General features: G+C 50.1%; 1 protein-coding gene across 1 annotated transcript in view; it reads left to right on the top strand.

The window, feature by feature from the left end:
- Positions 1 to 20,370, top strand: part of HECTD3 (HECT domain E3 ubiquitin protein ligase 3) — a 106,276-nt gene extending 85,906 nt beyond the window's left edge. The window contains exons 17-22 of the mRNA XM_089665637.1: positions 181 to 387; positions 2,555 to 2,684; positions 7,555 to 7,629; positions 10,088 to 10,169; positions 14,761 to 14,826; positions 20,091 to 20,370. Of these exons, the coding sequence (XP_089521763.1) occupies positions 181 to 387; positions 2,555 to 2,684; positions 7,555 to 7,629; positions 10,088 to 10,169; positions 14,761 to 14,826; positions 20,091 to 20,175 (645 nt within the window). The 3' untranslated portion in view covers positions 20,176 to 20,370. The remainder of the gene's footprint in view (positions 1 to 180; positions 388 to 2,554; positions 2,685 to 7,554; positions 7,630 to 10,087; positions 10,170 to 14,760; positions 14,827 to 20,090) is intronic.
- Positions 20,371 to 25,827: the final 5,457 nt, after the last annotated feature.

Raw genomic sequence — 25,827 nt, 5'->3', positions numbered from 1 at the left:
CACTGCGTCGGTGTGAACCCGGCTGAAGCCGCTAAATTCGTCCTTCACGTCCCACTCGATGGGTGAATCTGATTATGTAGTCACGTGACCCCTCAGTCCTGTGTGTGATTTGATTGGTTGTGATTTGGGGCGGTCCCTCTCCTGTCCTCCGGGGGGGCGCTCTTTTTTTTGCTCCGTCAGGTCAAACTCCTGGAGATGATGGATCTGATGGACAAAGAGACGTTCGAGTTCAAGTTTGGGGCGGAGCTGACGTACACGACGGTTCTGAGCGATCAGCGAATGGTGGAGCTTCTCCCCGGGGGCAGTAATATCTCGGTACACTATGAGGACCGGCTGGAGTTCATCGACATGGTGCAGAAGGCGCGGCTGGAGGAGAGCAGAGAGCAGGTAGGCTGTGCTGGGGGGGCTCCAGACCTTTATGGGGGGGCATCCTAGAGATAGGTCTCTGCTGTCCTCTCCGGGCCCCGGGGGGCCCAACTGAGAAACGTCAAATAGTATTCCTCCTGTGAAGCTTCGTGTTCATTCCATGTGAAGGGGGGAACATCGAACTGCAACCAAACCTACGGCATGTCCCCAGTCTCCAGCCAAACCTACGGCATGTCCCCAGTCTCCAGCCAAACCTGCGGCATGTCCCCAGTCTCCAACCAAACCTGCGGCGTGTCCCCAGTCTCCAGCCAAACCTGCGGCGTGTCCCCAGTCTCCAGCCAAACCTACGGCATGTCCCCAGTCTCCAGCCAAACCTACGGCATGTCCCCAGTCTCCAGCCAAACCTGCGGCATGTCCCCAGTCTCCAACCAAACCTGCGGCATGTCCCCAGTCTCCAACCAAACCTGCGGCGTGTCCCCAGTCTCCAACCAAACCTACGGCATGTCCCCAGTCTCCAACCAAACCTGCGGCATGTCCCCAGTCTCCAACCAAACCTATGGCGTGTCCCCAGTCTCCAACCAAACCTATGGCGTGTCCCCAGTCTCCAACCAAACCTATGGCGTGTCCCCAGTCTCCAACCAAACCTATGGCGTGTCCCCAGTCTCCAACCAAACCTATGGCGTGTCCCCAGTCTCCAACCAAACCTGCGGCATGTCCCCAGTCTCCAACCAAACCTACGGCATGTCCCCAGTCTCCAGCCAAACCTACGGCATGTCCCCAGTCTCCAACCAAACCTGCTGCATGTCCCCAGTCTCCAACCAAACCTGCTGCATGTCCCCAGTCTCCAACCAAACCTGCTGCATGTCCCCAGTCTCCAACCAAACCTACGGCATGTCCCCAGTCTCCAACCAAACCTACAGCTTGTCCCCAGTCTCCAACCAAACCTACGGCATGTCCCCAGTCTCCAGCCAAACCTGCTGCATGTCCCCAGTCTCCAACCAAACCTGCGGCGTGTCCCCAGTCTCCAACCAAACCTACGGCATGTCCCCAGTCTCCAACCAAACCTACGGCTTGTCCCCAGTCTCCAACCAAACCTGCTGCATGTCCCCAGTCTCCAACCAAACCTACAGCTTGTCCCCAGTCTCCAACCAAACCTACAGCTTGTCCCCAGTCTCCAACCAAACCTGCGGCATGTCCCCAGTCTCCAGCCAAACCTGCGGCATGTCCCCAGTCTCCAGCCAAACCTGCTGCATGTCCCCAGTCTCCAACCAAACCTACAGCATGTCCCCAGTCTCCAACCAAACCTACAGCTTGTCCCCAGTCTCCAACCAAACCTGCGGCATGTCCCCAGTCTCCAACCAAACCTACGGCATGTCCCCAGTCTCCTCCAACCAAACCTGCGGCATGTCCCCAGTCTCCTCCAACCAAACCTGCGGCGTGTCCCCAGTCTCCTCCAACCAAACCTGCGGCGTGTCCCCAGTCTCCTCCAACCAAACCTGCGGCGTGTCCCCAGTCTCCAACCAAACCTGCGGCGTGTCCCCAGTCTCCAACCAAACCTGCGGCGTGTCCCCAGTCTCCAACCAAACCTGCGGCATGTCCCCAGTCTCCAACCAAACCTGCGGCATGTCCCCAGTCTCCAACCAAACCTGCGGCGTGTCCCCAGTCTCCAACCAAACCTGCGGCGTGTCCCCAGTCTCCAACCAAACCTGCGGCGTGTCCCCAGTCTCCAACCAAACCTGCGGCATGTCCCCAGTCTCCAACCAAACCTGCGGCATGTCCCCAGTCTCCAACCAAACCTGCGGCATGTCCCCAGTCTCCAACCAAACCTGCGGCGTGTCCCCAGTCTCCAACCAAACCTGCGGCATGTCCCCAGTCTCCCACCAACCTGCGGCGTGTCCCCAGTCTCCAGTGTTTCTAGTGTCCCCCAACACTCCTCAAGCTTTACATATACTGAGGTCTTTTGATGATGTCAGGGGCCACAGCTGAGGCCCCTTATGCCTTACCCTATATAATCTGACATCCGCTGGTGTACGGTGTTGTCACCCTCACACAGGAAGTCCCGGGGACAAGTTTTATTATATTTTTATACTCCAGGTTTTGGGATAATCTGCACTGGGATGAAATCTTCTGACATCGGCCCCGTGTCTCGCCTCCTGTCCAATCCGCCATCTTTCTTCTCCTCCCTCAGATAGAAGCCATTCAGGCCGGATTGCTGAAAGTGGTTCCTCAGGCTGTGCTGGATCTTCTTACCTGGCAGGAACTGGAGAAAAGAGTCTGTGGGGACCCCGAGATCTCTGTGGAGGCCCTGAAAAAACTGAGTAAGTATGCCGTCCCGCCTCGGGACCCTCACCCCTGTGATGTCACCTCGCCCCTGTGATGTCACCTCGCCCCTGTGATGTCACCTCGCCCCTGTGATGTCACCTCGCCCTTGTGATGTCACCTCGCCCCTGTGATGTCACCTCGCCCCTGTGATGTCACCTCGCCCCTGTGATATCACCTCGCCCGTGATGTCACCTCGCTCTGTGATGTCACCTCGCCCCTGTGATGTCACCTCGCCCCTGTGATGTCACCTCGCCCCGTGATGTCACCTCACCCTTGTGATGTCACCTCACCCCGTGATGTCACCTCGCCCCTGTGATGTCACCTCGCCCCGTGATGTCACCTCGCCTTGTGATGTCACCTCGCCCCGTGATGTCACCTCGCCTTGTGATGTCACCTCACCCCGTGATGTCACCTCGCCCTTGTGATGTCACCTCACCCCGTGATGTCACCTCGCCCCTGTGATGTCACCTCGCCCCTGTGATGTCACCTCGCCCCTGTGATGTCACCTCGCCCCGTGATGTCACCTCGCCCCTGTGATGTCACCTCGCCCCTGTGATGTCACCTCGGGGTCGGCCAGGCTAGAGTTCAAAAGGATCCGAATATTCCGATCCACAGATATGAATGTATTTATATATTAGTGGAAAGCTCCTGCAGATATGCCTCCTACCAGTCAAGGTGTCGCTGGAAACATGGCGGAGTATGAAAGGACCACAGAAACAGGAAATGACATCACAACCATGTAGTTCCACATGATACAAGCACACCGCCACCTAGTGGCAGAACTGCTGATCACGGTGTGATATATGAGGATGGTTGCTGCACCTACCGCCATGTGGCGAGCATGCTCACCTCGACTCCCCAACATCCGTGAGAAGGAAAGCTTCAGCCTTGCAATAACACGGGTTGGAGTTGCATCATCGATTCGCATTTATCCTTCTTCCTGTCCTTTTCCTGCAGCACAAAGAGGGCGTTTCTATTACAGCCCAGAGGCTGCGGAGGAACTGGATGAACTCCAACATCATCGCCCCTTTCTCAGCAGCGTTTGGGTGGTGGGGTCATGAACTGAGTTCCTAGATATAGTGTGGGAGGAGTCTATGGCGTGTGAGGGGGTGGCCCCATTTAATGATACCGCCTCCGTAATGCAGCAGTGGCTCTGCAGGGGCGTGCCTACATCAGGGACTCCTCCCCTCCAGGACTCAGGGTGCAGATCAGAGCCTGTGACAACGGCATTGGGTTTATGTTAGTGTAGGACAATAAATGAAGTATCTGCAGACAAACTGTAGCATTTCCCTTCCCTCCTCCCCTGACAACTATGTAGGGAGGTGAGGATGAAGGAGCTGGTCCAGCACAGGCAGTAATTGGTACATTCCCAGAGGAGGAGACTGCTGTGATGAACAAGTTGGGATCGGGTTGTGCTAGGCAGCTGGCTCATCCTGGAGTAGTCACAATTATTAGCCCCTCCCCCTTCCAAAGCACCTTGTCCCCATGTTGATGGGGACAAGGGCCTCTTCCCCACAACTGTGGCCGGTGGTTGTGAGGGGTCTGCGAGCAGAGGCTTATCGGAATCTGGAAGCCCAATAACAAGGGGGTCCTCAGATCCTGAACCCCCCCCCATGTGAATGGGTATGGGGTACATGGTAACGCTACTCTTCACATGAGGGTAAGCTAGATTGTAAGCTCCAAGGATCAGGGCCCTCGATCCCCTCATGTATCACATTGTATTGTTATTGTTCTGTCACATGTTCTGTCACATGTTCTGTCACATGTTCTGTCACATGTTCTCTGTAATGTACAGCGCTGAGCCAACTGTCGGCGCTTTATAAATACTGTATAATAATAATGAGGGGGGCTTATGGGAATCTGGAAGCCCCCTTTAACAAGGGGGTCCTCAGATCCTGACCCTACCCCCCCCATGTGACTGAGTATGGGATACATGGTATCGCTACTCATTCACATGGGGGGGCTTATCAGAATTTGGAAGCCCCTTTAACAAGGGGGCCCTCAGATCCTGAACCCCCCCATGTGAATGAGCATGGAGTACATGGTACCGCTACTCATTCACATAGGGGCTTATGGGAATCTGGAAGTCCCCTTTAACAAGGGGGTCCCCAGATCCTGACCCTACCCCTATGTGACTGAGTATGGGGTACATGGTACCGCTACTCGTTCACATGGGGGGGGCTTATTGAAATCTGGAATCCCCCTTTAACAAGGGGGTCCTCAGATCCTGAACCCTCCCCATGTGAATGAGTATAGGGTACATGGTACCGCTACTCATTCACATGGGGGGGGGGGCTTATCGGAATCTGAAAGCCAACTTTAACAAGGGGTCCCCAGATCCTGACCCTACCCCCCCCCATGTGACTGAGTATGGGGTACATGGTACCGCTACTCATTCACATGGGGGGGGCTTATGGGAATCTGGAAGCCCCCTTTAACAAGGGGGTCCCCAGATCCTGAACCCCCCTATGTGAATCAGTATGGGGTACATGGTACCGCTACTCGTTCACATGGGGGGGCTTATTGGAATCTGGAAGCCCCCTTTAACAAGGGGTCCCCAGATCCTGACCCTACCCCTATGTGACTGAGTATGGGGTACATGGTACTGCTACTCATTAAAAAACAAAACATAAACCGCTCCGGTCCTGACGCCGACTCACGCCATCTGACTTCTCTGCGCGCGATGGGAGTTCTTATATACTGTCATGACATCACAAGGAGGGGGTTTTCACCCCACCCCCCTTGTGACGTCATCACGCGCTGTGACTGGTCAAAGCATTGCACCTGACCTACGGTCAGGTGCATTGTTTTGACCAATCACAATGCACTGTGGGGCCCGTATCATTTGTGTATTCAGTGCACACACGAACGGGCCGTGTCCAAGTCGAACTAATGTTGGACTCGAACATGCAGCCCATCCCTAGTGACAATAGGGAATTCACAAAGAGGCATCTTACCCCATCCAAGTACGCAGTAAGATACCGCCCTAAAAAAAACGGCATGGGGTCCCCCCCCATCCAAGTACGCAGTAAGATACCGCCCTAAAAAAAACGGCATGGGGTCCCCCCCCATCCAAGTACGCAGTAAGATACCGCACTGAAAAAAACGGCATGGGGTCCCCCCCCATCCAAATACGCAGTAAGATACCGCACTGAAAAAAACGACATGGGGTCCCCCCCATCCAAGTACGCAGTAAGATACCGCACTGAAAAAAACGGCATGGGGTCCCCCCCCATCCAAATACGCAGTAAGATACCGCACTGAAAAAAACGGCATGGGGTCCCCCCATCCAAGTACGCAGTAAGATACCGCACTGAAAAAACGGCATGTGGTCCCCCCCCATCCAAGTACGCAGTAAGATACCGCACTGAAAAAAACGGCATGGGGTCCCCCCCCATCCAAGTACGCAGTAAGATACAACACTAAAAAAAAGGCATGTGGTCCCCCCCATCCATACCCAGGTGTTCGGGTCTGGTAGGGATCTTGAGGGGAGCACCCATGCCAAAATGAAAAAAAAAAAACAACATACTAGACCCACACCTGAGCATGCAGCTCAGCAGGTCAGGAAAGGGGGGTCGAGCGAGCGCCCCCTCCTTCTGAACCATACCAGGCCACATGTCCTCAACATGAGGAGGTGCTTTGGCTCTGCCCCCCTAAAGCATCTTGTCCTCATGTTGATGGGGCCTCTTCCACACAACCCTGCTCAGCGGTTGTGGGGGTCTGCGAGCGGGGCGGCTTATCGGAATCCTGAAGCCCTCTCCCCCGCCCCCCCACAAATCCCCCCCCAAAGCACCTTGTACCCATGTTGATGGGGATAAGGGCCTCTTCCCCACAACTGTGGCTGGTGGTTGTAAGGATCTGCAGGCGGGGGGGGGCTTATCGGAATCTGGAAACCCCCCTTTAACAAGGGGGCCCTCAGGTCCTGACAACAGCCCCCCATGTGAATGAGTAGGGGGTACATTGTACCTCTCTTCATTCATCCAATCATAAGTGTAGCGTAAAAAAACACAAGTCGTTTATTTAAAAAATGTCCCCCGGTGTAGATCCACCATCGATCACGATGCCCACCGACCCCAAAGAAGACGGAACTCTGCTCTCCATGTCGGCTCCCACCATCTGACAGCTCCGCCGCCTGACCATTCTTATAGAACTAAGGGGTGGGGCCACCCGGTGACATCAGCGAGTGACCCTGCCCCGTTGTGATGTCATCGTTCCATGCGATATGCGCTCACATGCATGCGATAGCCTCTAGTGAATTGTCCCCAAAGTCCCTTTAGACATCATTGATGACCATGGGATATTTTTTTCCCCAACGGTAATGATTCCTCACTCTGGATCGCTGCCAGATCCCATTATTGCTGCGGCAGAAATCAGAGAAAAGAGGGGGCGTGTCTAAGCTTATTTGTTTTATTTTAAACCATTAAAAATCGTTTTACGTGTTCATACTGCTTCCCGGGACTGTGTCTACGGATCTGCAACTGGGCAGCTGCCCAACCTCAAGTCCACCAGACGTACGGATACAATCTGGCACAATGACGTCATCGGACCCCTTTCGACGCGTTTTGTCATCCAGGAATTGAACAGTTGAATGAAAACTTATTTGTAGCCATTACTTACCCGATATATACTGTAGAGCAGGGGTGTCAAACTGGCGGCCCTCCAGATGTTGCGAAACTACAAGTCCCATCGTTCCCCTGCCTTTGGGAGCCATGCTTGTAACTGTCAATCTTGCAATGCCTCATGGGACTTGTAGTTTGGAGGGCCCCCAGTGTGACACCCGTGCTGTAGATTATTATACATTTACAAATATCAGAGAAGGAATTCCCTTCCATGTTATCTCTTCTTGTCCTCGTTGTGTCTCTCCAGCCCGGTTTGAGGATTTGGGTGCAACAGACATCCGAGTGCAATATTTCTGGGAAGCTCTGAACAACTTTACAAATGGTAAGCCACGCAGATCAGTGTGAGGTCTGTAGGGTGACAACCATGAATATTATATATTATATTGCCAAACGTCTGTGGACACGCCTCCAGATGATGGAGTCCGGGAGTTTCCAACAAAGCCTTGAGCATTGGCTGATTGACCTACCTGATGGTGCCTGCATTGTTCTGGGTCCCAGAATACTCCTTACATTGGTGGTCAGTGGGAAGAATGTCCCTTACATTGGTGGTCAGTGGGAAGAATGCTCCTTACATTGGGGGTCAGTGGGAAGAATGCTCCTTACATTGGTGGTCAGTGGGAAGAATGTCCCTTACATTGGTGGTCAGTGGGAAGAATGTCCCTTACATTGGGGGTCAGTGGGAAGAATGTCCCTTACATTGGTGATCAGGGGGAAGAATGTCCCTTACATTGGTGGTCAGGGGGAAGAATGTCCCTTACATTGGGGGTCAGTGGGAAGAATGTCCCTTACATCGGGGATCAGTGGGAAGAATGTCCCTTACATTGGTGGTCAGTGGGAAGAATGTCCCTTACATTAGAGGTCAGTGGGAAGAATGTCCCTTACATTGGGGGTCAGTGGGAAGAATGTCCCTTACATTGGGGGGTCAGTGGGAAGAATGTCCCTTACATTGGTGATCAGTGGGAAGAATGTCCCTTACATTGGGGGTCAGTGGGAAGAATGTCCCTTACATTGGGGGTCAGTGGGAAGAATGTCCCTTACATTGGTGGTCAGTGGGAAGAATGTCCCTTACATTGGGGGTCAGTGGGAAGAATGTCCCTTACATTGGGGGGTCAGTGGGAAGAATGTCCCTTACATTGGGGGGTCAGTGGGAAGAATGTCCCTTACAGTGGTGATCAGTGGGAAGAATGTCCCTTACATTGGGGATCAGTGGGAAGAATGTCCCTTACATTGGGGATCGGTGGGAAGAATGTCCCTTACATTGGGGGTCGGTGGGAAGAATGTCCCTTACATTGGGGGGGGGTCGGTGGGAAGAATGTCCCTTACATTGGGGGGGTCGGTGGGAAGAATGTCCCTTACATTGGGGGGGGTCGGTGGGAAGAATGTCCCTTACATTGGGGGGGGTCGGTGGGAAGAATGTCCCTTACATTGGGGGTCAGTGGGAAGAATGTCCCTTACATTGGGGGATCAGTGGGAAGAATGTCCCTTACATTGGGGGTCAGTGGGAAGAATGTCCCTTACATTGGGGGATCAGTGGGAAGAATGTCCCTTACATTGGGGGTCAGTGGGAAGAATGTCCCTTACATTGGGGGATCAGTGGGAACAATGTCCCTTACATTGGGGGATCAGTGGGAAGAATGTCCCTTACATTGGGGGTCAGTGGGAAGAATGTTCCTTACATTGGGGGATCAGTGGGAACAATGTTCCTTACATTGGTGGTCAGGGGGGAGAATGTCCCTTACATTGGAGGTCAGTGAGAAGAATGTCCCTTACATTGGAGGTCGGTGGGAAGAATGGCCCTTACATTGGGGGTCGGTGGGAAGAATGGCCCTTACATTGGTGGTCGGTGGGAAGAATGGCCCTTACATTGGTGGTCGGTGGGAAGAATGTCCCTTACATTGGGGGTCAGTGGGAAGAATGTTCCTTACATTGGGGGGGTCGGTGGGAAGAATGTCCCTTACATTGGGGATCGGTGGGAAGAGTGTCCCTTACATTGGGGGTCGGTGGGAAGAATGTCCCTTACATTGGAGGTCGGTGGGAAGAATGTCCCTTACATTGGGGGTCGGTGGGAAGAATGCTCCTTACATTGGTGGTCAGTGGGAAGAATGTCCCTTACATTGGGGGTCAGTGGGAAGAATGCTCCTTACATTGGTGGTCAGTGGGAAGAATGTCCCTTACATTGGGGGTCATTGGGAAGAACGCATCATTAGTATGATACCAGAGGCTTTGCCAAATATCGCTGAGCCCGGGACCATGCAGGCACAACCAGATGGAATGTCCATCATCCACAACTCAAGCAAACCCTAGTAACCTCTGAAGGAACAATGGAAGATACATTTTGGACCATTGTGCTCCTCTAGCATTGTGTTGATAGTTTGAAGTCTTCTTCTTATACAAAGCCAACTCCACAAAGACATGGTTTGACCATTTTGGTGTGGAAGAACTCAAGTGTCCTGCCCAGAGCCCTGACCTCAACGCTACTGAGCACCTTAGGAATGCACTGGAATGTTGATGGTGACCCAGGTCATCTCATCCAACGTCAGTACATGGCCTCCAAAATGGGTACAAATTCCCACAGGGACCCTCCAAAATCTTGTGTGAAAGTCTTCCTAGAAGAATTTAGGATGGAATAGCCACAAGGTGGGCAACTCCATATAAGTGGCCATGTGTCTGGAATATGTGTCCACAGACTTTTGGATGTAGAGGGTACATTAGAATGTGATATTTTTTTCTGAATACTTTTGTGCGTCTGACAACCACATTAATAAAAATTTCTCCCACAGAGGATCGCAGCCGCTTTCTGAGGTTTGTCACTGGCCGGAGCCGTCTTCCAGCTCCCATCTACATATATCCAGATAAATCAGGGTGAGTAGGTGTCTGGGGTCTCCAGGGAAGATATGCAGGGGCAAGGTTCTCACAACATAGAGAACATTGGTCCCAATTCATCAATGTATCTGAGGGATGAATTGTCTGAGTGTCGTGATGCCATCTGTCAGGGCATTACCTTCTCATGCAGTATGGAAAAATAGGAAATGTGGATCTTATTGGTTGACTAGACGAGATTGTTCATGTGGGCTGATAATTGCTGCAGCCTGGAAAGCGCTGATCTCTGTCTGTGGGCAGAAGAACCATGGATGACAGAAGCTGTGAGGTCTGCCTGCTATGGAACAAACTGCATGCCAGCAGGAACCTCCACAGCTTGTAGAATTTGTCTTCCTGAATCTTGGTCTGTAGAATTTGTCCTCCTGAACCTTGATCTGTAGATTTCTCCTTCCTGAATCTTGGCTTGTAGAATTTGCCTTCCTGAATCTTGGCTTGTAGAATTTGCCTTCCTGAATCTTGGTCTGTAGAATTTGTCCTCCTGAACCTTGATCTGTAGATTTCTCCGTCCTGAATCTTGGCTTGTAGAATTTGCCTTCCTGAATCTTGGTCTGTAGAATTTGTCCTCCTGAACCTTGATCTGTAGATTTCTCCTTCCTGAATCTTGGCTTGTAGAATTTGCCTTCCTGAATCTTGGCTTGTAGAATTTGCCTTCCTGAATCTTGGCTTGTAGAATTTGCCTTCCTGAATCTTGGTCTGTAGAATTTGTCCTCCTGAATCTTGGTCTGTAGAATTTGTCCTCCTGAATCTTGGTCTGTAGAATTTGTCCTCCTGAATCTTGGTCTGTAGAATTTGTCCTCCTGAATCTTGGTCTGTAGAATTTGTCCTCCTGAATCTTGGTCTGTAGAATTTGTCCTCCTGAACCTTGATCTGTAGATTTCTCCTTCCTGAATCTTGGCTTGTAGAATTTGCCTTCCTGAATCTTGGCTTGTAGAATTTGCCTTCCTGAATCTTGGCTTGTAGAATTTGCCTTCCTGAATCTTGGCTTGTAGAATTTGCCTTCCTGAATCTTGGTCTGTAGAATTTGTCTTCCTGAATCTTGGACTGTAGAATTTGTCTTCCTGAATCTTGGTCTGTAGAATTTTACTTCCTGTATCTTGGTCTGTAGAATTTGTCTTCCTGTATCTTGGTCTGTAGAATTTGTCTTACCGAATCTTGGTCTGTAGAATTTGCCTTCCTGAATCTTGGTCTGTAGAATTTGCCTTCTTGAACCTTGATCTGCAGAATTTGCCTTCCTGAATCTTTGCTTGTAGAATTTGTCTTCCCGAATCTTGGTCTGTAGAATTCTCCTTCCCAAATCTTGGTCTGTAGAATTTGTCTTCCTGAATCTTGGTCTGTAGAATTCTCCTTCCCAAATCTTGGTCTGTAGAATTTGTCCTCCTGAATCTTGGTCTGTAGAATTTGTCCTCCTGAATCTTGGTCTGTAGAATTTGTCTTCCCGAATCTTGGTCTGTAGAATTTGTCCTCCTGATTATTGGCCTGTAGACTCCTCCTTCCTGAATCTTGGTCTGTAGAATTTTCGTTCCCGAATCTTGGTCTGTAGAATTTGCCTTCCTGAATCTTGGTTTGTAGGATTTGCCTTCTTGAACCTTGATCTGTAGAATTTGCCTTCCCGAATCTTGGTCTGTAGAATTTGACTCCCCGAATCTTGGCTTGTAGAATTTGCCTTCCTGAATCTTGGCTTGTAGAATTTGCCTTCCTGAATCTTGGTCTGTAGAAATTGCCTTCCTGAATCTTGGCTTGTAGAATTTGCCTTCCTGAATCTTGGTCTGTAGAATTTGCCTTCCTGAATCTTGGTCTGTAGAATTTGCCTTCCTGAATCTTGGTCTGTGGAATTTGTCTTCCTGAATCTTGGACTGTAAAATTTGTCTTCCTGAATCTTGGACTGTAGAATTTGTCTTCCTGAATCTTGGTCTGTAGAATTTGTCTTCCTGAATCTTGGTCTGTAGAATTTTACTTCCTGTATCTTGGTCTGTAGAATTTGTCTTCCTGTATCTTGGTCTGTAGAATTTGCCTTCCTGAATCTTGGTCTGTAGAATTTGCCTTCTTGAACCTTGATCTGCAGAATTTGCCTTCCTGAATCTTTGCTTGTAGAATTTGTCTTCCCGAATCTTGGTCTGTAGAATTCTCCTTCCCAAATCTTGGTCTGTAGAATTTGTCTTCCTGAATCTTGGTCTGTAGAATTCTCCTTCCCAAATCTTGGTCTGTAGAATTTGTCCTCCTGAATCTTGGTCTGTAGAATTTGTCCTCCTGAATCTTGGTCTGTAGAATTTGTCTTCCCGAATCTTGGTCTGTAGAATTTGTCCTCCTGATTATTGGCCTGTAGACTCCTCCTTCCTGAATCTTGGTCTGTAGAATTTTCGTTCCCGAATCTTGGTCTGTAGAATTTGCCTTCCTGAATCTTGGTTTGTAGGATTTGCCTTCTTGAACCTTGATCTGTAGAATTTGCCTTCCCAAATCTTGGTCTGTAGAATTTGACTCCCCGAATCTTGGTCTGTAGAATTTGACTCCCCGAATCTTGGTCTGTAGAATTTGACTCCCCGAATCTTGGTCTGTAGAATTTGACTCCTCGAATCTTGGTCTGTAGAATTTGACTCCCCGAATCTTGGTCTGTAGAATTTTTCCTCCTGAATCTTGGTCTGTAGAATTTGTCTTCCTGAATCTTGGTCTGTAGAATTTGTCTTCCTGAATCTTGGTCTGTAGAATTTGTCTTCCTGAATCTTGGTCTGTAGAATTTGTCTTCCTGAATCTTGGTCTGTAGAATTTGCCTTCCTGAATCTTGGTCTGTAGAATTCTCCTTCCCGAATCTTGGTCTGTAGAATTTGTCTTTCCGAATCTTGGTCTGTAGAATTTGTCCTCCTGAATCTTGGTCTGAAAAAATTGTCCTCCTGAATCTTGGTCTGTAGAATTTGTCCTCCTGAATCTTGGTCTGTAGGATTTGTCCTCCTGAATCTTGGTCTGTAGGATTTGCCTTCCCGAATCTTGGTTGTAGAATTTGTCCTCCTGAATCTTGGTCTGTAGAATTTGTCCTCCTGAATCTTGGTCTGTAGGATTTGTCCTCCTGAATCTTGGTCTGTAGGATTTGCCTTCCCGAATCTTGGTTGTAGAATTTGTCTTCCTGAATCTTGGTCTGTAGAATTTGCCTTCCTGAATCTTGGACTGTAGAATTTGCCTTCCTGAATCTTGGACTGTAGAATTTGCCTTCCTGAATCTTGGACTGTAGAATTTGCCTTCCTGAATCTTGGACTGTAGAATTTGCCTTCCTGAATCTTGGACTGTAGAATTTGCCTTCCTGAATCTTGGTTGTAGAATTTTTCTTCCTGATTATTGGCCTGTAGACTCCTCCTTCCTGAATCTTGGTCTGTAGAATTTGCCTTCCTGAATCTTAGTCTGTAGAATTTGCCTTCCTGAATCTTAGTCTGTAGAATTTGCCTTCCTGAATCTTAGTCTGTAGAATTTGCCTTCCTGAATCTTAGTCTGTAGAATTTGCCTTCCTGAATCTTGGTTGTAGAATTTGTCTTCCTGAATCTTAGTCTGTAGAATTTGCCTTCCTGAATCTTAGTCTGTAGAATTTGCCTTCCTGAATCTTGTCGTGTAGAATTTGACTTCCCGAATCTTAGTCTGTAGAATTTGCTTTCCTGAATCTTGGACTGTAGAATTTGCCTTCCTGAATCTTGGTTGTAGAATTTGTCTTCCTGAATCTTGGTCTGTAGAATTTGTCCTCCTGAATCTTGGACTGTAGAATTTGCCTTCCTGAATCTTGGTTGTAGAATTTGTCTTTCTGAATCTTGGTCTGTAGAATTTGCCTTCCTGAATCTTAGTCTGTAGAATTTGCCTTCCTGAATCTTAGTCTGTAGAATTTGCCTTCCTGAATCTTAGTCTGTAGAATTTGCCTTCCTGAATCTTAGTCTGTAGAATTTGCCTTCCTGAATCTTAGTCTGTAGAATTTGCCTTCCTGAATCTTAGTCTGTAGAATTTGCCTTCCTGAATCTTAGTCTGTAGAATTTGCCTTCCTGAATCTTAGTCTGTAGAATTTGCCTTCCTGAATCTTAGTCTGTAGAATTTGCCTTCCTGAATCTTAGTCTGTAGAATTTGCCTTCCTGAATCTTGTCCTGAAGAATTTGACTTCCCGAATCTTGTCGTGTAGAATTTGACTTCCCGAATCTTAGTCTGTAGAATTTGACTTCCCGAATCTTGTCCTGTAGAATTTGACTTCCCAAATCTTGTCGTGTAGAATTTGTCCTCCTGAATCTTGGTCTGTAGAATTTGTCTTCCTGAATCTTGGTCTGTAGGATTTGCCTTCCCGAATCTTGGCCATGAACTGGCCAATCTCAGTATCTACAGGCCAGAAGTCGATGCCAAGCTCATTCAGACTAAAGAGAAATCCTGAAGTAGTCTCCTCCAGTCACTTAAAGGGTCATTTTCTGCTGTGGCCCCACAATTTTACAGTCGCAGAAAGCAGCCGGTGAACATGAATTTTCTGACAGACGATCGCTGTTCCAGCCCCATATTTCTCACATGATTTGTGCACTGTATAAAAACTGGAATTTCACTTTCGGTTCCTTCTATTGTACAGGTCTACAGATTCCCTCCCCGAGTCCTCAACATGTTCCAGCACCTTGTACCTACCCAACTACCCCAGGTAAGTGAGCCAGCATCACCTGCCACTGTTGGCCTCCAGAATGATGGTTCTTCTATAGAAAAGGTCCTCTTGAGGGAGCAAAATCCTTCCTTGTGTTGGGGGTGCAAAGAGAGACATAACCGGCTTAGCTCATTGGACGTCTCCGGTCCATCCAGAGCTCATTGGACGTCTCCGGTCCATCCAGAGCTCATTGGACGTCTCCGGTCCATCCAGAGCTCATTGGACGTCTCCGGTCCATCCAGAGCTCATTGGACGTCTCCGGTCCATCCAGAGCTCATTGGACGTCTCCGGTCCATCCAGAGCTCTTTGGACGTCTCCGGTCCATCCAGAGCTCTTTGGACGTCTCCGGTCCATCCAGAGCTCTTTGGACGTCTCCGGTCCATCCAGAGCTCTTTGGACGTCTCCGGTCCATCCAGAGCTCTTTGGACGTCTCCGGTCCATCCAGAGCTCATTGGACGTCTCCGCTCCAGCCAGAGCTCATTGGACGTCTCCGCTCCAGCCAGAGCTCATTGGACGTCTCCGCTCCAGCCAGAGCTCATTGGACGTCTCCGCTCCAGCCAGAGCTCATTGGACGTCTCCGCTCCAGCCAGAGCTCATTGGACGTCTCCGCTCCAGCCAGAGCTCATTGGACGTCTCCGCTCCAGCCAGAGCTCATTGGACGTCTCCGCTCCAGCCAGAGCTCATTGGACGTCTCCGCTCCAGCCAGAGCTCATTGGACGTCTCCGCTCCAGCCAGAGCTCATTGGACGTCTCCGCTCCAGCCAGAGCTCATTGGACGTCTCCGCTCCAGCCAGAGCTCATTGGACGTCTCCGCTCCAGCCAGAGCTCATTGGACGTCTCCGCTCCAGCCAGAGCTCATTGGACGTCTCCGCTCCAGCCAGAGCTCATTGGACGTCTCCGCTCCAGCCAGAGCTCATTGGACGTCTCCGCTCCAGCCAGAGCTCATTGGACGTCTCCGCTCCAGCCAGAGCTCATTGGACGTCTCCGCTCCAGCCAGAGCTCATTGGACGTCTCCGCTCCAGCCAGAGCTCATTGGACGTCTCCGCTCCAGCCAGAGCTCATTGGACGTCTCCGCTCCAGCCAGAGCTCATTGGACGTCTCCGCTCCAGCCAGAGCTCATTGGACGTCTCCGCTCCAGCCAGAGCTCATTGGACGTCTCCGCTCCAGCCAGAGCTCATTGGACGTCTCCGCTCCATCCAGAGCTCATTGGACGTCTCCGCTCCATCCAGAGCTCATTGGACGTCTCCTGGAGATTGCAATAAAGTTAAGTGAATAAAAAAAATACAAAAAATGATTAATATATAAAAAATAAAATAAAGTACACCATCGACTTTTACTTCCACCGATCGGCTACCACATTATGACCGCCCACCTAATATTGAGCCGGTCCCCCGTTCCTGACCCATCCAGGCCTGGACTCCACTAGACCTGTACGCTGTGACACCGAGCTGTCAGTAGCAGATGCTTTAAGTCCTGTAAGTTGGGAGGTGGGGCCTCCATGGATCAGTTTTGTTTTTCCAGCACATCCCACAGATGCTCAATCGGATTGAGATCTGCAGAATTTGAAGGCCAAGTCAACACTTCAAATGCGTTGTGTTCCTCAAACCATTCTTCAACCATTTTTGCAGTGTGGCCGGGCGTATTATCTTTCTGAAAGAGACCATCAGGGAATACTTCTCCCCCCTCCCAACTCTACCCCCCCCATCTCCATCAATAAGCCCCCACCTCCATCAATGAGCCCCCACCTCCATCGATGAGCCCCCACCTCCATCGATGAGCCCCCACCTCCATCGATGAGCCCCCACCACCACCTCCATCGGTGAGCCTTCCCTCCCCCCACCTCCATCGGTGAGCCTTCCCTCCCCCCACCCCCATCGGTGAGCCTTCCCTCCCCCCACCCCCATCGGTGAGCCTTCCCTCCCCCCACCCCCATCGGTGAGCCTTCCCTCCCCCCACCCCCATCGGTGAGCCTTCCCTCCCCCCACCCCCATCGGTGAGCCTTCCCTCCCCCCACCCCCATCGGTGAGCCTTCCCTCCCCCCACCTCCATCGGTGAGCCTTCCCTCCCCCCACCTCCATCGGTGAGCCTTCCCTCCCCCCACCCCCATCGGTGAGCCTTCCCTCCCCCCACCCCCATCGGTGAGCCTTCCCTCCCCCCACCTCCATCGGTGAGCCTTCCCTCCCCCCACCTCCATCAGTGAGCCTTCCCCTCGCGACCTCCATCAATGAGCCTTCTCTCCTCCATCAATGAGCCTTCCCTCCCCACCCCCATCAATAAGCCTTCTCACCTCCATCAATGAGCCTTGGCCGCTCATGGCTCTTTCACCGGTTGGTTGGTCGGTCCTGACCAGGAACATCTCACAGGAGCCGCCATGTTGGAGTTGCTCTGACCCGTCATCTACACATTACAGTTTAGTCCTCGTCATGGTCCCTCTAATCCTCACACATCACCTTCAGGGACATGTTCACTTGCTGCCCTAATATATCCCGCCCACTTCCAGATGTCCTAATGTATCCCGCCCACTTCCAGATGTCCTAATGTATCCCGCCCACTTCCGGATGTCCTAATGTATCCCGCCCACTTCCAGATGTCCTAATGTATCCCGCCCACTTCCGGATGTCCTAATGTATCCCGCCCACTTCCAGATGTCCTTGTAACCAATCGATGTTCCTCTCTTCACCGGTCAGCAGTCAGAATGTTCTGGCCAATCGATGTCTATTTTGACGGAACGTTTTATTTGCAACATTGTTTGAGAAATTGACCACAAAGTATATCAACGTTTCCTGACTTCACGGAACATAGAATCCATCGGACTGGAATTTGGGGGTTTTTTTTTAGTTTTTTTTTGTTTTTTTTTTAATAAAGGATATCACGGATATTTTGCTTTAATTTCACGTCCAGTATATTCCCCCTTCCTGGTTGGGTAACATTCAGTCTGCGTTCGCACTGACGTAGCGAGTGAACATGCGCAAAATGGTGCGACTTTTCCCATGTTCATGATCCGCATAAAAAACACGTTTCTGATCCTGAACATGCCAATCTGGAAGCAGGTTTTTGCACACATGGAAACATGCAAGAAATGCGTCAAATCACCAGCTACAAAAAAAAATAATAATAATAAAATAAAAATGTCAAAAATTATAAAAATAAATTTAAAAAATAAAATAATAAAAATAAAAAAAATTAAAAATAAAATAAATAAAAATAATGTAAAACATTATAAAAATAAAAAATAATAATTTAAAAAATAATAAAAAGTAAAATAAATTAAAAAAAATGTAAAACATAAAAATAAAAAAAAATAATAATTTGAAAAATAATAAAGTAAAATAAATAAAAATAATGTAAAAAATAATAAAAATAAAAATAATATTTTAAAAAATAATAATGTAAAAAAATATAAAAATTTAAAAAATAATAAATAAAACAAAAATGTAAAAAATTATAAAAATAAAAAAAAATAATATTAAAAAAAAAAATCACCAGCTAAAACATGCATAAAGCTCAAACCATAAAAGGTGTATGAGTTTATTTGCTGCATTTCTTGCAGGTGTTGGCGTGCATTGAAATTAATGAACTTCTCTACACGCAAAGCGCATCAGTTATTATTATTATACAGGATTTATGGCGCCAACAGTTTGCTCAGCGCTTTACAATATACAGGGAGACAATACAGCAACAATACAGATCAATACAAGAGGGATAGGAGGGCCCTGATCCTGGGAGCTTACAATCTAAGAGGGAGGGCCCTGATCCAGGGAGCTTACAATCTAGGAGGGAGGGCCCTGATCCTGGGAGCTTACAATCTAGGAGGGAGGGCCCTGATCCTGGGAGCTTACAATCTAGGAGGGAGGGCCCTGATCCCAGGAGCTTACAATCTAAGAGGGAGGGCCTGATCCCGGGAGCTTACAATCTAAGAGGGAGAGGCTGATCCCTGGAGCTTACAATCTAAGAGGGAGGGCCTGATCCCGGGAGCTTACAATCTAAGAGGGAGGGCCTGATCCCTGGAGCTTACAATCTAGGAGGGAGGACCCTGATCCAGGGAGCTGACAATCTAAGAGGGAGGGCCTGATCCCGGGAGCTTACAGTCTAGGAGGGAGGGGCTGATCTTGGGAGTTTACAATCTAGGAGGGAGGGCCCTGATCCAGGGAGCTTACAATCTAGGAGGGAGGCCCTGATCCCGGGAGCTTACAATCTAAGAGGTAGGGGCTGATCCCGGGAGCTTACAATCTAAGAGGGAGGCCCTGATCCTGGGAGTTTACAATCTAAGAGGGAGGGCCTGATCCTGGGAGCTTACAATCTAAGAGGGAGGGCCTGATCCCTGGAGCTTACAATCTAGGAGGGAGGGCCCTGATCCAGGGAGCTGACAATCTAAGAGGGAGGGCCTGATCCCAGGAGCTTACAATCTAGGAGGGAGGGGCTGATCTTGGGAGTTTACAATCTAGGAGGGAGGGCCCTGATCCAGGGAGCTTACAATCTAAGAGGAAATGCGTGCACAATGACTGATCCTGTGAATGAGGGCTTTGAGGTATATTTTATATTCATAATGAACTGATAAAAAATAAATTGATATAATAAATCGCTCCGCTATTCTTTCTGCGAAACTGAATGTACGTTCGTTCTGTGCAAATTGGGGCCAAAAGCAGTCGTTTTTGTTTTTTTTTCTTTACAGGTTGAATGTTGCTCATTCATGAAAAATAGTCGCTCTAATGAGCCGGGCCCTAATTGTATTGTCTGCCTTCATTCTGTACAGCGCTGCGCACACTGTTGGCGCCATATAAATCCTGTATAATAATAATAATGTCCTTTGGGATAATACCATAATATGGCCACTAGATGGAGCCAACAGTCCGAGTTTAAAAAAAAGTATTTCATTCCTGTGGTCTTTGGCTCCATCTAGTGGCCTCAATGCAGTATTTTCCTGATGTGGGCTATTGTTTATAAATGAAAAGAGTTCGACCTGTAAAGGTCTATTTTGCCCTGTTATGCGCGGTATGAATGTGCAAGAAGCAAGAAAAGCTATTTTTTCTTTTTTATAAATACTCCCTTTAAATAAAAAATAAAAAAATCGATGCAGCCAGCGCATCCAAGGGCTGATGAGCTGCAATATATCGGCTTCGATGTGATATGTTTTTGATTCGAATGTTTCAAATCCATTTGAAAAATTTGATGATGAATAAAGGAAATGTCCCGCCTGCAGGTCATGTGATGCCCCGCCTGCAGGTCATGTGATGTCCGTCATGTGACTCGTATTTTGTCTTTCAGCGCCAAGGTCTGCGAGGAGAAGCTGCGTTACGCCGCGTACAACTGCGTGGCTATTGACACGGATATGAGTCCATGGGAGGAGTGAGGGGCGGGGAGGATTCGACCCGTGGGCGTGTCATGGTCGTCCCGATCTTCGCTCACCTGTATGAACTGTCCCAGCTGCGCGCCACGAAGAGAAGCCGCCTCCTGGATGGGCGGAGCAATGTGTGTCGTCTTCTGTGTTCTTATTGGTGGTGTTCTATACAGACAAATAAAGAATCGTGAATGAGAATGACGCAAATCGCTGGCCCCGCCTCCTGACTAGCGGCCGATCGCCCTCCAATCCGTTCTCCTATTGGTGGTGTTTCCTCTGCATGGCGCCCCTAGTGGTGGTCATCCGATGGCTCATATGCATGTTCTGTAAGGGCACACCATAGAAAAGCGTTCCGGTGCGTTTCTCCATGCACCTTTTTGGAGCGTTCCGGTGCGTTTCTCCATGCACCTTTTTGGAGCGTTCCGGTGCGTTTTTGATACTCTCTGGTTTTTTTCCCCTCTCTCTTCAATGTAAATAGGGACGTGTGTTCCAGTGCGTTTTTGGTGCGTTCCGGTGCATTTGTGATGCATTTTGGTGCGTTCGGGTGCATTTTTGATGTGTTTTACCGCGTTCCAGTGCAGTTCTGTGCAGGAAAAATGCAGCCGGTTCTATTTTTTTTCTGCAACTGGAACTGTGAGCGCCGATGTGAACTCTGACCCTGACACCAAGATCACCGACTTTCTGTGCGTTTTGGATGCAGAAAGGAAACACATGGAGTGTGAAGCGGCCCTTTGGGAACATGCTCCATGTTGCACCGGTTCTTAGGGCTGGTTCACACTCCATGCGTTTCTTTTTCTGCATCCAAAACGCACAGAAAGTCGTGATCTGGGTGTCGGTGTCATCATTCACATCAGTGCTTGAGGTTCCGGTTCGTTCCGGATGCAAAATAAAAAATAGAACCGGCAGCATTTTTGCTGCACAGAACTGGACTGGAACACAGTAAAACGCATCAAAAACGCACCGGAACGCACACGTCCGTATTTAAATTGAAGAAAAAGAGAAGGGAAAAATGAACCGGAACACATCATGGCTGCATTTCTATGGTGTGAACCAACCCAAAGAGTTGGGGGGAAAACGCACGGGAATGCATCAAAAACACGCATGCGGAAACGCATTTGGAATGCTTGCAGACTGCGTTTCTATGAACCATCCTAAACTAAATGAAAGTAGGGACCGGTTCACATTCATGCGTTTTTTTTTCTGCAGCCAAAACGCTCAAAGTCGGTGATCTGGGTGTCGGTGTCATCCTTTACATCAGCGTTGGCAGTTCCGGTGCAGAAAAAAAAATAGAACAGGCGGCATTTTCTGTGCAGAACTGGACTGGAACGCGGTAAAACGCACCGGAACGCACCGCAACGCACCGGAACGCACACGCCGTATTTAACTTATAGAAAAAGGGGAGGAAAAGTAACTGGAAAGCCAATTGTATAAAATGCCGGCTGGAGAGATGTCTGGAGAAGATCGATTGTAAACAACGAATACAAAGGAGGACATTTATATTATACAACCTGAGAGATTCCCCCTCCCCCTCATGTCTCTGCCCCTCCCACAATGGGGAGATTCCCCCAGTAGTCATGTCTCTGCCCCTCCCACAATAGGGAGATTCCCCCCATAGTCATGTCTCTGCCCCTCCCACAATGGGGAGATCTCCTTGCAATAGTTTGTGTCTCTGCCCCTCCCACAATGGGGAGATTCCCCCAGTAGTCTGTCTCTGCCCCTCCCACAATGGGGAGATTCCTCCCAGTAGTTTTTGTTCTGCCGCTCCCACAATGGGGAGATTCCTCCCAGTAGTCTGTCTCTGCCCCTCCCACAATGGGGAGATCTCCTTGCAATAGTTTGTGTTCTGCCCCTCCCACAATGGGGAGATTCCCCCAGTAGTCTGTCTCTGCCCCTCCCACAATGGGGAGATCTCCTTGCAATAGTTTGTGTTCTGCCCCTCCCACAATGGGGAGATTCCCCCAGTAGTCTGTCTCTGCCCCTCCCACAATGGGGAGATTCCTCCCAGTAGTCTCTCTGCTCCTCCCACAATGGGGAGATTCCTCCCAGTAGTCTGTCTCTGCCCCTCCCACAATGCGGAGGTTTCCTCCCAGTAGTTTGTGTCTCTGCCCCTCCCACAATGGGGAGATTCCCCCCAGTAGTCTGTCTCTGCCCCTCCCACAATGGGGAGATTCCCCCAGTAGTTTGTGTTTCTGCCCCTCCCACAATGGGGAGATTCCCTCCAGGACAATCCTTCCTATAGAAGTGGCAGTTGTTTCTGATGAATACAGGAAGATCCTTCAGTCAGGCCGTTGAGACGGACCAATAGGAGCCGTCCTGTCTGATGTCTCTGGAGGAGGAAAGGACAGTTGCATTGCAGCGATGTAGCGGCCGTTTCTGTCCAGCAGAGGGAGCCACAACCTAACACATCACAAGGCCTGGCTGCCATTGGAGGGCTGTGACTCCTCCCCCCTGTCATCCTGCTGTCTGCCTCTGGGGAGGGGCTGTCTGTGAACTCTGAGGGTCTGATATACAGGAAATCGCACTCCCTGCATCCGAGTTCCCAGTTCCGCCCATCGCAGACCAACCTACAGCGCCTCCTGCTGCCCGCATTATAGAGAATGAAGCACAACTGCAGCAGAAGTAGGGAGACTCCATGTGAACGTTCACTTCATACCAATCCCTCCTCCTGTGTTGTGTTATACAGGTCAGTCCTCGGTGTTCACAAATGTCTGACACAGATCTGCCCCTGATCACTGGGGGAGGGGACTGAGGAAATGACTCCTCCCCTTCTACAAAGTTGCAATGTACAGTCTGATCACTGGGGGAGGGGGGACTGAGGAAATGACTCCTCCATCTACAAAGGTACAATGTACAGTCTGATCACTGGGGGAGGGGAGACTGAGGAAATGTGTTGCAGCTCCCTGCCAGCTCCTTTCACAAACCCTGATCTGCATGCATTGCATAGAGAAGCACAGAGAACCCACTGATAAGATATTACCATTATCCCCATGGACGTCTCCTTTAAGTGATATATATACTTTATGACCCCGCCTCCATTCTCCCTCCCGTGTCCATTGGTCGGTTTTGGGTTTTTTTTCTGGAAATGACATTCAAACCCCAATAATTATGATTCCTGTGAGCAGAGACCCCGGAGGGGGGAGACCCCGGAGGGGGGAGACGCTGGAGGGCAGAGCCCCCGGAGGGCATATTGGTGGGCGGAGATATTTGTTTTCATGCCGCGATAATAATGTAACATTTGTACAATTGACGATTTTCAGGAAAAAGAAAGGAAAAAAACAAAAAAAACCACCAAAATGAATTGTGGAGAATGCAGGAAAACGTAACATTAGAGCGTAAGCTCCTCTGTACAGAGACTGATGGGACTGTGGGGGAGGGGACATTAGAGTGTAAGCTCCTCTGTACAGAGACTGATGGGACTGTGGGGGAGGGGATATTAGAGTGTAAGCTCCTCTGTACAGAGACTGATGTGACTGTGGGGGAGGGGACATTAGAGTGTAAGCTCTTCTGGTACAGAGACTGATGTGACTGTGGGGGAGGGGACATTAGAGTGTAAGCTCTTCTGGTACAGAGACTGATGTGACTGTGGGGGAGGGGACATTAGAGCGTAAGCTCCTCTGGTACAGAGACTGATGTGACTGTGGGGGAGGGGACATTAGAGTGTAAGCTCCTCTGGTACAGAGACTGATGTGACTGCGGGGGAGGGGACATTAGAGCGTAAGCTCCTCTGTACAGAGACTGATGGGACTGTGGGGGAGGGGACATTAGAGCGTAAGCTCCTCTGTACAGAGACTGATGGGACTGTGGGGGAGGGGATATTAGAGTGTCAGCTCCTCTGTACAGAGACTGATGGGACTGCGGGGGAGGGGACATTAGAGCGTAAGCTCCTCTGTACAGAGACTGATGTGACTGTGGGGGAGGGGACATTAGAGTGTAAGCTCCTCTGGCACAGAGACTGATGGGACTGCGGGGGAGGGGACATTAGAGCGTAAGCTCCTCTGGTACAGAGACTGATGGGACTGTGGGGGAGGGGACATTAGAGCGTAAGCTCCTCTGTACAGAGACTGATGGGACTGTGGGGGAGGGGACATTAGAACGTAAGCTCCTCTGGTACAAAGACTGATGGGACTGTGGGGGAGGGGACATTAGAGCGTAAGCTCCTCTGGTACAAAGACTGATGGGACTGTGGGGGAGGGGACATTAGAGCGTAAGCTCCTCTGGTACAAAGACTGATGGGACTGGTCACATGGGGGGGGTCAGTGTACGCTCTTCCGTCTCCCCGATTTCCAGGCAATCCTGCGGAGATACATTTCTCAGAAGACGATACAGAATGTGGCCCCCCAGGGCGCGGTCTGCACATGTGGGGCGGATTGTATAAACACACAATTATAGGGTGGAAGGTACACAAATCCATCGGCGTCTCCGGACACATAAACACGCCACACACAATCTACAAACATATACAAACACACACACCGCCCGCCTGGGTGGTCCCGGCCAACCTCCCCCTGTGGCCCTTCCTGGCAGCTGGCAGAGGTTAACCCCCACCCTGCTGGGAGCCACCCCGGAGGGGGGGGGATGAGATTAATGCAGACAATTCCTTATAACGGGTGTGATGGATACATTGGGGGGGATTTTATAAAACCGGAGAGTGCAGGATCTGGTGCGGCTGTGCGTGGGAGCCAATCAGCTTCCAGGTTTTATTGTCAACGCTTCATTAAACAAGCTGAAGGTGGAAGTTGATTGGCTGCCGTGCAGAGCTGCCCCAGATCCTGCGATCTCCGGTTTTAGTAAATCGATCTTATTGTATATTCCGCATTGCTCCACCTCCAAGCATCGTCACTTGGTTCCACCCCCTACCCACCTCCGAGGACCGTCATTTGGAACCACCCCCTACCCACCTCTGAGCACCGTCACTTGGTTCCACCCCCTACCCACCTCCGAGGACCGTCATTTGGAACCACCCCCTACCCACCTCTGAGCACCGTCACTTGGTTCCACCCCCTACCCGCCTCCGAGCACCATCACTTGGTTCCATCCCTTACCCACCTCTGAGCACCGTCACTTGGTTCCACCCCCTACCCGCCTCCGAGCACCGTCACTTGGTTCCACCCCCTACCCACCTCTGAGCACCGTCACTTGGTTCCACCCCCTACCCACCTATGAGCACTGTCACTTGGTTCCACCCCCTACCCACCTCTGAGTACCATCATTTGGTACCACCCCCTACTCACATCCGAGCACCGTCACTTGGTTCCACCCCTTACCCACCTCCAAGCACCATCACTTGGTTCCACCTCCAAGCACTGTCACTTGGTTCCACCCCCTACCCACCTCTGAGCACTGTCACTTGGTTCCACCCCCTACCCACCTCTGAGCACCGTCACTTGGTTCCACCCCCTACCCGCCTTCGAGCACCGTCACTTGGTTCCACCCCCTACCCACCTCCAAGCACCGTCACTTGGTTCTACCCCCTACCCGCCTTCGAGCACTGTCACTTGGTTCCACCCCCTACTCACCTCTGAGCACTGTCACTTGGTTCCACCCCTTACCCACCTCCGAGCACTGTCACTTGGTTCCACCCCTTACCCACCTCCGAGCACCGTCACTTGGTTCCACCCCCTACCCGCCTTCGAGCACCGTCACTTGGTTCCACCCCCTACCCAC

The sequence above is a fragment of the Staurois parvus genome, unplaced genomic scaffold (assembly GCF_062004578.1).
Source record: "Staurois parvus isolate SC_StPar_1 unplaced genomic scaffold, SC_StPar_1.0 ptg002282l, whole genome shotgun sequence".
Classification (NCBI taxonomy): Eukaryota; Metazoa; Chordata; class Amphibia; order Anura; family Ranidae; genus Staurois; species Staurois parvus.
The sequence above is the reverse complement of the archived record's forward strand: the minus strand, read 5'-3'. Positions and strand labels throughout refer to the sequence as shown.